We start from the raw sequence: 14,629 nt of genomic DNA, 5'->3' as shown, positions 1-14,629 counted from the left end.
TAGTTTAGCATAACCAGGGGAATTCCTGGTACAAGAGGAAGTAGTTAGCTAATGAGTGGCCTCCTCTCGTAGAATTCAAAGTTCAATAATGCTTAGGTGAGACTAATGCAGCCACAATCTCAAACTTTCATAAAACGCTACTGTTTGAGCCGCCAAATATCTCATTGGCCTGATAAACCTACTCATAATGCTTTCCCTGGATACACCACACTTTTCCATTCTCTCAGTGATTCAGCTATAATACTACAAAATGTCAGCACAGGAAACCTCATTCTTGGGAAAGACAATTTGGCTTAATGGTCCATAGAGCTGAATTTTGACATAGATTAAAATCTCAGCTCCATCACTTACCACTTATTGCTAAGTGACCTTGGATGGAGATTTCCCTCTTTCAGCCTCAGAGAGGCTTTCAGAAAGGTGAAAATGTCAAGAACATCAGATGCTGCTAAGAAGTCAAAGGAGATGAAGTCTAAAAAGTTGTCCTTTGGACTTAGACACATAGAGGTCTTCGATGACTTCAATGAAGGCTATTTCAGAAGAAGGATGGGCCTGGCTGAGGATGCTGATGAGTCAGTGGGAGATGAAGAATGAAACTGCAAGTAGAGGCCACCTACTGCGAAAGGAAGGAGAGACACGAGAGCAGCTTCAGGATGAGACTGAGTGAGGGGGTAGTCAGTCAGTTGGTTTCAAGATGGGAGAGATTTGGGCTCGCTGAAAACCTAACGAGAGAGAGAGAGAGAGAGAGAGAGAGGACAGGAGAGGGAGAGATGAGAGAAGAGAGAACGCGTAACATTCCTGACAAGAGGGTAGGAACGAGGTAGGAGAAACTAGATTCTATAATAAAGAGGCAGCCCTTTATTATAAAATGAAGAAATTATAAAAGGAGGGATAAAATATGTACAAACACTGGCAGATTTATACATCTGGTGTTGGAAACATGAGGATTCCCATAAAATGGCTTCTATTTTCTCTACAAAGGAAGAGAAAAGGTCTTCAGCGAGGCTGGAGACACTGAAAAGAATTGAGAAGGGTTCAAGTAATCCTTGTGAAGGACAAAACAAAGAAATAATCACAGAAACAGTAAAAGTGCTAGGCAGTTTTGAGGGCCCACTTGTGGTATGTGAGCTTCATGAAATCTTAGTGGAACAAATCTGCCCAGTTGTACTACAGTCTTATGACTGGCAACATTTAGGAAAGGGTGAAAAGTTTTCTAAAGAGTCTAAGCCAGTGCTTAAGGCCCGACTGTTAATTCCTGACTATTAATTGCCCATTGGAACAATTTATCTTTAGAAAAACAACTTCTGACAAGTAACTGGAGTTATTACACTAAGATTCCATTTCTAAGCAGAAATATAGAGAAACAAGTAGTGAACTGGAAATCTTTACCTTGATTTTTGTGAATTATTACTTGCTTAAGTCAGTAAGCACAAATATTCTTTGGTTTGAAAATCAACTGTATAGAATTATAATTTATCAGGTCAAAGTACATGCTTATTTCGTGATTATGAGAACTCACTTATGCGATGCTTCCCAGGCTTCCTCTTCTTCTAGAAGATCTCTTATGATGTCTGAACTGGAACTAAAAGGACATGTACATCAATATTACCAGACAATAAAAAGACTGTGGTTCCATTCATATAAAATTCTAGAAAATGCAAGCTAATCTCTAGTGACAGAAAGCAAACCAGCAGACCAGTGGTTACCTGCAGGGGGCAGGGGGTGGGCAAGGAGGGATTACAGAGTGGCCCAAGGAAACTTTGGTGATGCATAGGTGTGATGGATAGGTCATCACCTCGACTGTGCTGACGACTTCACAGTACACATGTGACAAAAGTCATCAAATCGTGTGCTTTAAATATTTGCAGTTTATTATACATCAATTTCAATGAAGCTGTACAAAAAACCTTAATTAATCAGCAATAATAAAGAAAAAAATATCCCTAAAGCTTAAATAAACGCCTCAGTGAAAAAACCTGAATTCAAATGGAATATAATCGTGAGCCTTTTCAATTTCAATTTATGGCAACCAAAGATCAAATCATGTTTTAAAAACTGCAGTTTAGTAATGAAATTCACAAGAGATATTAAGTTCCTAAGTGTCTGTTAGTCCCTCTGTAACCAAATAAAGTAAAATGTAATAAATTTGAACTGTGCTAATGCTGTAATTTGTTATAATGCAACTTAGCTTAAAGTGCTACGTAATCTTTAGCCTATCTGTGCAGGGCAGGGCGGGAGGCAGGGGAGCAGAGTAAATAAGGATAGAGAGGACAGGTATTACTTCTTTAAAAGAAAAATGTTTTAAGGCTTTTAGCATCTTGTTCTTACCCAACTAAATTCCTTGTGTGTGTGTGTGTGTGTGTGTGTGTATATATATATATATATATATATATATATATATATATATATATTAGGAAAAAAAGCATTTCTTTAGACATCCAAGACACATAAGACACAGAATGCCATGGGCAGTGTATGGGACAACTCAAACAGCCGTCACAACCCCCAGGATAAAGAAGGCTCAAACAAAGGACTAACTCTCTCTCAGGCAAGAGACAACAGGTTTGGAAATGTTAGTGCCAATCTCATTTCCAGTGATATTCTAAGAGATAACAACAGTTTAAAAATTATGAAGATTTAAAGTGTCAGTGAATCATTCTCAACCACTTCTGAAAAACTACTTTGAAGCAGTGTTTGCCTACAGTGCCTGAACAACAAAAATAAGGGGCAACAGTCAATAAACATAGTTCTGTACCACACATTTTACTCAAGGGACTTCCCCAATTCCCAAGCCCCTCAAGGAGCTACACGCAGGGCGCCCCTGACTGTAGCTTGTGTGTACAATGGCCTATGTGGAAGCGCTCCATTCGCATTGCAATGTAGTGACCCTCCAATACAGTGAGCACAATTCAGGATGAGGTTCCTCAAAGGGTAGAAGCAAGACTCCTCGTATTTGTGGATCGAGAAAACATGTAACAACAGTGAAGTATTATAAATTTAGTAATACCGTTAATTTATATTTTATCCATTAGAGAAGCACATATATACATTTTAAAAATAGTAGTACATACGCCTGTGAGACACTCTCGATTATGTCCAGGGATAATTCTTGATATGCATATGCTTTTGCAGACCAGCTGCAATCATTCTTTCAGGTCCCTGGGACAGGAATCATTGACCTAACCTGTCAGGGTACCTAAGCATCTACTACTCTTACACTGAGGATGGCCCCCTGCTCAAATGCAAGTGTCCCTGAAAATAATAACACATTAATTTATCATCAGTCATTTTCACCTTAGTATATACAAGCCTATTATAAGCTTTCCCATTAAACAGCTAGCTAAATATAGTGTTCATTAGGAGAGGAGAGGAAAAAGCAGAAGACCCTCAAGGAGACACAAGGCAGATTTCACCAACTTCATTATTTTCCTAAGAGACAGACCCACCTGGCCACTCGCCGGGGAGGGCTAGCATACACTGCCACCCTTATTCCCATAGAAGAGGTCTAAACCTTTCCGTTCACAAGATCCCAACCTTTTTTAATCCTTACTTTGGTGGTAACTACACCAACTTTATCAAGAAAACTGAAGCTGTTTATGGGAGATTTTCATTTCCTTCTCTCTACGCCAAGTGATACTGATACCATCACCCGCTCTTCCCTACCTGAACGGAGCTAGGGCAGTGTCTCTCAACCTTTTTCCATGACTGGCCCCACTCCCCACACCTAAGAAGTCTTTTCAGAGCTTTTTTTTTTCCCTAATTGCCCCTCCATGAAATATTAATACCACAAACATAATGTATATTTGTTTACATACTATGTGTGTGTATACACGCTTTACACGCGGAGTAAGATTTTCTTTTTAACCATCTAGCCCCCCCCCAGCAATTCCCACCCCTTGGGGGGTGAAATCGCTCCTACTGAGAACCCATGAGCTAGGGGAATGGGAGAAAGGGGCGGTCATATAGCTCTAGGTCCTGGCAGGTATCACATCACTAGAGAAACAGTAAAGTGGGCTTCCTGCTGACACCCTCCAACACACACATACAATTTTTTTTCAGCAGGAAGGTTACAAAGCATCCCTACTCTTCCAGCTAAGTAAGCAACGGCCAAGCCTGTCAAATAACCTATAAGTCTGTGATCAATTAACCTCCGGGCTTTCAAATCATCAGTACAAATCACCGATTTGTTGAAGGAAAACACTTGCGGAGCATTAAGGACACAAACCTAAGAGGTTTTTGCTACACTACTTCAGTGAAAACAGACGGTACAGGAGGTTTACAAGACACATCTCAGAAGTGGTCTGCAATCTCCTCTTCGTCTGCAACTTCAATACTACCAACTAGCACGACGCACAGTGCCTCGATTTCCTCAATTCTCATCACCTTTCCTTCTACTCCAGCTCAGTCACTAACCTGATGATAACCAGATCACTAAACTGAATGATAGAAAGTTTGCGAGGCTTGATGTTTACCTAAAATGAAGTTTCAGCATATTTTGCTATGTCTGCTGCTCCAATTCTAGTCCCCACTAAGAAACTGTGAGTTGATGCTGACTAATACAATTACAATAGCAGGCAGAAATGTCCATTCCTTTTTAAGGTAATGTACTTACTATACTCTACTCAAAAGCCACATTCCTGAAATTAAACACACTGTTTTACAAATAGGATTTTACAAAGAGACTACTGGGCAAAACAGGCAGTGCTACTAAAATTATCACTCTCAGATCTCTTCCTTGTGTAGAGCAGTAATTAGTATTTTTGAAATCTTAATCATTTTAATATGCCTTGGAGATCAAAAATTCCTTTCACACACTTTCAAGACATCTAAACAATCCTCCACAGGAGAAAATAAATTACTCCCTCCAGTATACCCAGAGTCAGGGCACGCACAAGCCTACACAGCTGTAGCTTTTAATTCTCAGACAAGAAATTTTTTCGGAGTAAACTTCAGATTCCCTACAATTTGGGTTTGGAACACTCCGGGAGACCATGATTTAAGAAGCCAGATGAATGTGGAGTCTGGAACTTGAACGTTAGAGCTCCCTGTGGGAGGGTGTTCAAATCGTGCTGTCTGATGTCACCATCCAGACCAGGCTAGAGTGGATATTATTATACAAATTAAATACATGAGATAAAGGTTTATAGGCAAAAAAATATGAATCTTCAATTCTATGGAATTCCCAGCCCCTGTACAGGAAGAGTCTAGTAGCTCTATTTGGAACACCCACACTCAATTTTTCATACCATGTAGACTTCATTTTCAGCTCAAACTTTCCGAAGTGTAAGCTCAACTGCTTTCTTCTTTGTTTGCTGGCTGCTGGCTGTTCTTTGTCCTAGTTGGTCCTCCTATAATATTTTACTCTTGTCATTCTCTGATCAAAAGTAGTGGCATAACATCTTATCAGGTGAAGGAAAACACTTGCTTTCTCTTGCAGCCTTCTATTTCTACCGGTCAATATTTTACCACCAAAGCTGAAAAGTGACATACCAAGTTCCTCTGGCAAAGGGATGACTGCTCGTACTACCCAGAGGAAAAAAGTCACAGGTTTTAGTGTTGGACAAAGTCAAGGTTTCAGTCTTGTTTCTGTCATTTAGTGTACCCTGGGCAAGCAACTTAATCTTTCCAAGTCTCAATATCCTCACCTGTAAAGTCAGGATAATAAGACATATAGTTCAAAGGAATATTTTAAAGATTAACCAATATAATACACAGAATGTTTAGCATAGAGCTTGGCACACAGTAAGTGTTCAATAAACGCTGCATCCATTTTCATAAACCAGATGTGGGTCTGAATTACCCAAATAACTGCCTCAGCACCATGCTTCACTTTGCCCTAGGAGACCAGATCACTATGTGCTGTTTCAATCTTTAATCTTTGGTTTCTATGACACCAGGGTGCAAATTCATCAGAACTTTTTATTTATCCAGCATGGCAGGTACACAGGGTACTGTGGGGTAGGTAAAATGCAAACATCTGCTATAAAAATCCTGCGGATTAAAGATTACTTACAAGTGGAATTTTTCTATTATCTACTAGTTACTCTCCACCAATCCCCACCCCACCCCCAAATCTCCCCTCATAATTGTGGCATTAATTTGAGCATGGCTGAGTATATCCAACTTAAAAAAATACCTCTTTAAGGGCTGATCACTGGAAGACTGATGGACAGCATATAAGCCCACTAGACAACGGTACTTAAATAAATGCTACCAGCTCCATGAATCCTTCCTCAGACCCCTGTTTCAAATACTCTGTTCTATAGGGTGAGCAACAACTTATGTGCCAAGTATTTTAGCAGGTGGCTCACAATAACATTAGAATAGTAAACATCCTAGGTTGAAAAAAAAAATCACTCAATGACAAAACAAAAAATTACCATTTTGTTAGCAGTCACTTCTACAAATCACTGTGATGACTAGTTTATATACACTAGCTTTAATTCATAGAAGAACCCTAGGTTTTATCCCCAATTGACAGGTAGACAAAAACTCAGAGAAACGAAAGGGAAAAGAGGGATGTTTTCATGCTCTCCACTTGATCTAGAAAAAGATAAAATGAAGGAAGCTCCAGACTCAGATATAAGAAAAATATAATAACAGAACGAACTTCTTATCAAGTAATATGTGGAAAATCCTTAATAAGAGCTGAAATGTTCAATTTACAAAGAATTCACAATACATGATCACCTCATTTGCTTTTAGAAGCACCCAGAGAGGCTGGCAGGGCACAGACACTATCATCCTATTTTATCAACGAGGAAACTGAAGCTCAGGGAAATTAATTCAATAATCTACCATGTGCCAGGCACCCTGCTAGAGGCGCAAAGCCATGGCTGAGCTGATGAACAAAGATGAACAAAGATGGAAGGCTAGGTACAGGGATCTGATGGACGCATATAAATTTCAAGGACTCGATGTCATAGCATCTTAGGGGAAGATAAGGGGAAGACACAATGCCCCATTCATCCAAAGGACTGTAGATCCCAGGTACCACCCAGTTTAAGCTCTTTTGAAAATGCAAAAGATATGGGAACACGACTCCACGTTCCCACATTTTCTCTACAAGCTTTTCAACAATCAAAATTCTCCATCTGAAACAAGATGAACCATTTAGCTTTCAGGGGTATTCTGAAGTCCAGAAATATTCCCAGAAAAAAAAAAAAAACAGTCTGTAATAAATTACAAAACAGTAAGGTATATTAGTAGAAAAAGATTTTGTGGCAACTTTAAATTCATTCAATGACACATTCTTAACAGTTAAAAACCAAATTCATTCAATGACACATTCTTAACAGTTAAAAACCAAATGTAATGTGTTAACCTTCCAAAAACAATTAAAAAGATTTTAAAAAATAACAAATCTATCATTGAATTACAGTAAGATACTTACACCTTAGGTTCAGTTACTTTGACAAGGTTTTCTTTAGATACTGTTTTCTCTTAATTTGACCAGAAACATAAACACCTATTCAGCAATTTTCTTAATAATTCCAGTGCCCCTAAATTACAAAACCCCGTTACTATATCTGTCATACCTTACTGCTGCATCACGAACCTTCACGAATCAATTTATATAATATGACACTGACGAAGACGACGACGATTTCCAAAACTTTATTGTAAAGTACCTACTCTTTTTTTTGGCTAAAGTAAATTCATATCTTTACATGGTTCAAAATCAAAATGACATGAGAAGATGGACACTGAGAGGTCTCACTTCCTCCTCTGTCCGCAGGCAATCCGTTCCCCTCTGACTCCAGCACATAATCACTTATTAGTTTGTTGTTTATTCTTCTGATGTTTCTTTATGCAAAACCAAACAAATAAAAGTATACTCATTTCCTCCCCTTTTAGAAAAGAAGCAGAATGCTATCTATGCTGTTCTGAATTTTGGTCTTTTCACTTGCAAACGTATCCTGGAAATCTCTCCCTGTCAGCATGTAGAGATTTTCCTTTTTGAACAATCACATAGCATCTCATTGTGTGGATGTACCAGAGTTTAATCAACCAGCCCCCAAGGATGAATATTCAAAGTAGTTTCCAACCTTCTGTTATGATAAACAATGACTCGATGAGTAACTCCAAGTATAGTCATTTGTACGGGTGCAGGTGTACTTATAGGACAAATTCATGAGAATACTGGGTAAAAGGCCAAACAGTACTTTTGGTTGGTCTCACCAGCTTCCTCTCCTTAGGGACTGTATTATGTAGTAATAAATGAGAGTGTGTGTTTCCTCATACCCTTACTGCAGAGTCTATTAGCAAATGTTAAGATGCTTGCCAACCTCATGGGTGAGAAATAGATGAAATTTGCATTTCTCTCTGGGCAAACCGTCTGTTCAAGGCTTTTGCCCATTTTTCTTTTGAGTTTGTGGGTCCTTTCCTTCTCAGTCTCTAGGTGCTCAAAAAGAATATCAAATCTGGAATGTTTTAAAAAAGGTTCTATTAAACCTCTATACATGATAAGAAAATGTATTAGCATGTCTTCTTTCATAGTCAACAACATTTCTAAGTTATATCTGAAAGTTAAACACATTCGAAGTTTTTCTTAGTTGACGACAAAGAATTCCAAAGCAAGCATCTACTGTATGGGCAATCCTCACTATCAGGTGATCCTACAAAACTTTCCTGGCATGTTCTGTTTCCCATTCTCAAAGGCTCACACCTCAAACTGCCTACCCACCAGCCCACCCCAATCTCAGCTGATGAAACTGCCTTAACTACGTTAAGAAGATAAAAGCAGGGGAGTTCCCTGGTGGCCTAGTGCTTAGGATTCTGGGCTTTCAGTGCCAACGTCCAGGTTCAACCTCTGGTTGGGGAACTGAGATCCCGCAAGCCATGCAGCGCAGTCAAAAATTCAAAAACAAAAAAACCGGCAGGAACTTGTTGCCCCTGCAACTGTGCCTAGGTCCTGACTTCCTTGCTGCTTCTATAGGTCAGTCAACCCCTCTCCTAACAAAGGCCGACCCTTCCACCTGCTCCCACCTCGCTGCCTCCTCGGGACTTCACTCACGCAGCTGGCTCCCCACCCCTCATCAGTGTCCCCTTCTCGATCGCATATTCCCATCAAAGCCCTCCCGCAATCCCGTGTTCCTCCACGTACAGTCCTAACCTCCGCCACCCTTCACAGCAGAAGTTCCTGAGAGCTGGTGGGAGTTGCTCTCTCCTTCGTCCCCTAAGGCTTCCCCTCAGTGCACACCGGTCAGTCTTCCAGGGAACCCCTTCACTCGAAGCCACACCTGCTAAAACCTTCATGTTGCCCAAGTCCACAGTCCCTGCTCCCTAGTCAAACAAGTCTTGTCTCATTTGACTTCTCATCTGTTTTCTTCTGTCAGCTTCCATGGTATCACAATGTCTTAGTTTTCTTCATCCACCACTGGTCTTATTCTTCCTGGATCTCGTTTGCTCAGTCTTTTCTAAATGCTTCTACTTTCTCAATGTTCGAGTGAGAGAGGGTTCAGTCCTAGGTGCCTTTTTCTTCTTCTGCACATCTGCACTATAGGCTCAGAGCCAACACCATGCCTTTAAGTGTATCTCGGGCCCTGATCTCTCTCCTTACTGCCGCCTCCTTGTCTGATATCTCTACTTGGTCATCTCACAGGCCCCAAACAAAACCCCTGATTACCAACACGACCCACCCCCAACCCTTGGCCAAGCTTTCTACTGCCTCTCTCAGATTTCCCCATCTTACTTAGCAAGTACAACCATGCCCCCAGTTGTTAAAGCCAAAATTCATCCACAGGCTGAGCTTTTCCTGTCCTACCACGTCCAAACCACCTGCACATGCTGTCTATCCTACCTCCAAAATATATCCCCAATCCCACCCATTTCCGTCTTTACCATGATGGTCCTAATCTGCTCTACCATGACCCCTCAGATGGACTGGACCAAAGCCTAACTGGTCTCCCTGCTGCCACTCGCTTCACCTCTAACCCCCCATTCACTCTTCACAGCATCTGGAGTCATCCTTTTAAACCATATAAACCAGACCATACTGTTACCAGATCAATATTGATAAGTCAGTTGGTCCACAAATTAATCTATAGATTGAATTTAATCTCATTCAAAATTCCAGTAGACCTTTTCTTTCTTTTTTAGCAACTGACAAGTTAATTTTAAAGTTTATATAGAGGTGCAAAAGGACCCAGAATAGCCAAAACAATTTTTAAGCCCATGGCAGCACCTCTGGCCTCCAGCATCAATCATCTCTTTGATGGAAGTGTCTGACACACAAATGCTATCATTTTTTTAGGTGGCAAGGAAAGGGTTAGGAAATATTGTATTCAAGAGAGAATCATACCTTTTAGGTCAATCACTTTAAATTCTTATAAAAAGTGAAGAAAAGTACTGTGTATTTTTTTTCAAGGAAGAGATAAAAGGACATTAGGTTAATTCTGAACACTGGAATCCTCTTGGCCCTCTGGAAAAAACTCAATTTCGAGTTACAATCAAACATTTGTGCTTATGTTTAACTTATAAATTTAAGGGAAAAAAAGAAAAAAAAGAAGACATTAACTCTGAGAGTCTAATGTAAGGGACAAATTTTTTTAATTAGCAAAATTTTCACCGCTACAACTAGATACTGAATCAAAATCTCAAGTTAAGTGGGCAGGGGGACAAAATCACGATGCTTCATTTTGTTCTGACTCAACTATTAGCAGCATAAATGACCAACACAAAAAAACCCCAATACTAGAAGACAACGAGATCACAGTAACAGGTTACAATATTCAGCCCCGTAAGGAGAAAGGAATTACAAGACAAGCAGCATCTCAAGGTGAAAATTTCCTCTACCACTGAAGAAGCTTTCATTCGAATACAAGTTCCCTTGACAACAAGAGGGAGGGTATGAAGCTCTTGATGGGAGCAGCATGTCTTCTGCACAGCCAGGCCCACTTCTATATCATCTGCCCAGCTGCCCATGCTGAGGACGCATGTTCAACTGTACAAATGTGGGATGCCTGGCCAATACCAACCACCAAACCACAGAAACCCAGTATCAAGTCAAGGTTCAGGCCATAAAACTCTAGTCTTACAATCTTTTCAAGGAGGAGGAGAATTTTAAAACTGCCTTACACTGCTGGGTTTTAGGCAGTGGACACTGAACCGCCTTGTGACTCAGTTCCCACAAAAATGAGGCCTTAGACCAAATGATCTAGTGTATGAGAATTATCCCTCCAAAACTATATTGACTCCAAATTTTAATGTTGACACATATTTTTAAATTTTTGATCTGTACCATTACCCATACTCCAGTAGCAAGATGCAAAAGGCTCCAACGAAATGTGCTTACTAGGGCAGGGGCAGCATAGGAAAGCACCTTCCAGGCTTCCCCAAGTGACTTCTGCAGAATTACCTAAAAAATAACAAGCCTCTGCATTTGAGGCCCATCATACTTTAATGCTTGAACCTCTCTAAGATACAAGAATAATGGGTACTACTTACGTGGTAAAATCAATAGGAGTAAGCAAAATCAGCAATTTAATATGTACCCATGTTCCAGAATGTGACTATTTGTGTGGGACTAAGAGAACAAAGAAGACGTGAAAATAAACACGGCATGTCCCTCTGACAGGACAACCATATAATCTACCATCTAAACCCAGACACTGGGGAGAGTGATACAGGGTACAACTAATAATGATGCCAAGAGAATAAGTGGGAACCAGCCGATCTCAGAGACACCAGAACATATGGTCATTCTATGTCTAACTGACATTTTAAATAACTCAATTAAAATGCTGTTCTACTCACAAAGGAATCAATGGCACCCAAGATAAAAATTCTGACACAATTCATGTTATAACGGGGCAAAATCTGGGCTGAGAATTACTGGCTTCAATTCTATTTGGTGAATGATTTGAGAAAAGTCACATCACCTCTCTAGGCCTCCATTTCCTTACCTGTGATATGAAGCTACTACATTCAGTGATTTCTCAAGGTACCTTTGAAATTGAAAATGTTTGTATTCTATCCTAACGTGCCTTCTTCCCAGGTGCTGAAGGTCTCCAAGGAGACCTCAAAACATGTGTTCTTCTGATTTAAAAGCAAAGTCATCGAAACATTTTCTTCAGTGAGAAATATAAATTGAGAAGGCAGGAAAAAAGCTCTGACTTTAACTTTCAAGTTGACTATAACAAATGATAAACTTGAACAATTCACTGAAAATACAAAATTCCAACAGCATGATGTGCAAGTTACATATCATTTCTAGTTCATCCAATTTCATTCACCAGAACAAGACTAAAGGATTCTGATTCTGACAATTTGTGTTAAACTAGAGAAAGCTCTTAACTGCCTGCCTATGTTTGGGGGTCTGGGAGTGCTGATCCAAAATAACTACTGATCCTCTAACATTTAGAAGGAACTGGTAGTTCCTTCAAGGTCTCATACTTACTCTGCTCCAAGCATTCTGAAAAATACGTTCTCGCCTACTCTTTTTTTTTTTTTTTAAATGAAGAATTAAACTCTGAACCAGTCAAGATTATATCTGTTTTATGAATCAAGCCAAATATACAAAGAAGCACATTGAAACAAGAATCCCTATATGGTTTACAAAATGTCTGAAAAACTAAAAAGGGAAACACATTTTTAAAAACTTCAACCTTATGCAAATAGCAAGTATTACCGCATCATGCCAACCCAAACTCTCACAACTACAGTCATCGTACCAAAACCTCCGGTGACAATCAGACACTGCTACAAGCTATGACAATGAAGGTACCATGTGACAAGTGTGGAACCTAGAAGGGACTGCCAATTTCAACAAGCATTTTAGATACGCAAGTTAGCAACCACTATGGAATTGTAAAACTCTCTCCTGATACAGAAAATTGAAGGGCGCAAAGTAATTTTACAGAGGGTCTTTATATCATGGCAGTTCATGAATTTGGTGAAAACAAAGAAAAATATCTACCACCTAGGGTTGACTCAGAATGCTGAAAAATCATGAATTTATTATAAAACAAAAACAAAAAAAGCTACTATAAAGAAGCCCATCAGATTACCCAGTGAAAATGCATTAAAAAAAAAAATCCCGGGCTTCCCTGGTGGCGCAGTGGTTGAGAGTCCGCCTGCCGATGCAGGGGACGCGGGTTCGTGCCCCGGTCTGGGAGGATCCCACGTGCCGCGGAGCGGCTGGGCCCGTGAGCCGTGGCCGCTGGGCCTGCGCGTCCGGAGCCTGTGCTTCGCGGCGGGAGAGGCCACAGCAGTGAGAGGCCCGCGTAATGCAAAAAAAAAAAAAAAAAAAATCCCTAAAAGGTGCCAACATGAAGTATGTGAGATTAGAAGAAAACCCCATTATTTAACAGCAAATACCCTTTGCCGATGAGAATGCGAGAAAAGATAAAAACTATCTGTACTTTCACATTGTTCTGGGAGGATCACTACTCAAACCACTTTTACAAGTATATATTCACTAATGAAAACATGGTAACTGAAGACGATGAGGCCTATCGTAAACAGTGCATGTTTTCTCTTTTGATGAAACGTAAAGGCCGGGTTAGCTACATCCTCTGAGGTGGAATCAGTCTATAAAGTAAAAACATTAGCACAAGAAAGCAAAACTGATAAAACAAGTAAGACAACCGAGAGGAAAACAGAATTCTTCCTTCACGCTTCATTTATGGATTAAATTTTAACATAGTATAAAATAATGGACCTTATGGAATGTACTACACAGGGCTTTATTAATTTATATGACTAAATGTAATACGTACTATTAAATGAAAGAAAAAAAGAATTCAATAACTAAACTTACTACAACCTAGAAACTGTGCAATTTACCACTGAAGAAAATGTTTCGATGACTTTGGTTTTCCAGTATTCAGTACATTCTTTGAATATTTTCATGCCACTATATCTCCTTATTTTGATGTTGTAATGTACTTAAAAAAAACCTTTAATTTTAGAATAGTTTTATATTTACAGAGAAGTTGCAAAGATAGTACAGAAAGTTCCCATACGCCCCACACCCAGTTTCTTCTATTGTTAACATCCTACATTAGGTCTGATACATTAGTTACAACCAATGAAGCAATATTAATACGTTATTATTACTAAGGTTCATATTTGATTTGTATTTCTTTAGTCTTTACTTAATGTCCTTTTTTGGTTCCAGTGTCCCATTCAGGACACCACATTACATTTAGTAGTCGTATCTCCTTAGCTGCCTCCAGACAGTGTTGGTTTCTCAGACTTTCCTTGTTTTTGATGACCTTGACAGTTTTGAGGCATGCTGGTCAGGTCATTTTGCAGAATGACCCTCAACTGGAGTTTGTCTGATGTTTTTCACACAGTCTGACTGAGGTTACTGAGTTTGGAGGAGGAAGACCACAGAGGAAATGTGTCATTTCCAGGGCATCACACCAGGAGCACACACGCCATCAACAGAACACTGCTGTTGATGCTGACCTTGATCTCTCGGCTGAGGTATGTCTGTCAGGTTTTTGTTTTCTCTTCTTCTCCCCTTCTTTTCCCTTTCCTTTCCTCTCACCTTCCTTCCCCCCTTTTCTGTCTCTTTTTCTAGCATATCCCTGCTTCCTGCCCCAGCCCTGGATTCAGCCATTTCTCCAAGAAGCACTGGTTCCTTCTTCTGGAAAATGTTATTAAATACAAAGATCAGGGTACT

At 39.8% G+C, this 14,629-nt stretch overlaps 1 protein-coding gene across 6 annotated transcripts in view; it reads right to left on the bottom strand.

Moving 5' to 3' along the window:
• Window positions 1–14,629, bottom strand: part of RAD18 (RAD18 E3 ubiquitin protein ligase) — a 116,591-nt gene that overhangs the window by 9,936 nt on the left and 92,026 nt on the right. For 4 of the 6 annotated variants that reach the window (XM_049716081.1, XM_033437225.2, XM_033437224.2 and 1 more), the window contains 2 exons: window positions 8,286–8,420; window positions 1,517–1,579 (listed from right to left, as the gene is read on the bottom strand). The exons of 1 other annotated variant lie outside the window; for it this stretch is intronic. In XM_049716081.1, coding sequence (XP_049572038.1) covers window positions 1,517–1,579; window positions 8,286–8,420 — 198 coding nt within the window. The remainder of the gene's footprint in view (window positions 1–1,516; window positions 1,580–8,285; window positions 8,421–14,629) is intronic. One more of the 6 variants, XM_004274791.3, reaches the window with a different exon arrangement.

The sequence above is a fragment of the Orcinus orca genome, chromosome 10, assembly GCF_937001465.1.
Source record: "Orcinus orca chromosome 10, mOrcOrc1.1, whole genome shotgun sequence".
Taxonomy (NCBI): Eukaryota; Metazoa; Chordata; class Mammalia; order Artiodactyla; family Delphinidae; genus Orcinus; species Orcinus orca.
Note: the sequence above shows the minus strand (reverse complement) of the source record. Positions and strands in the feature narration are given on the sequence as shown.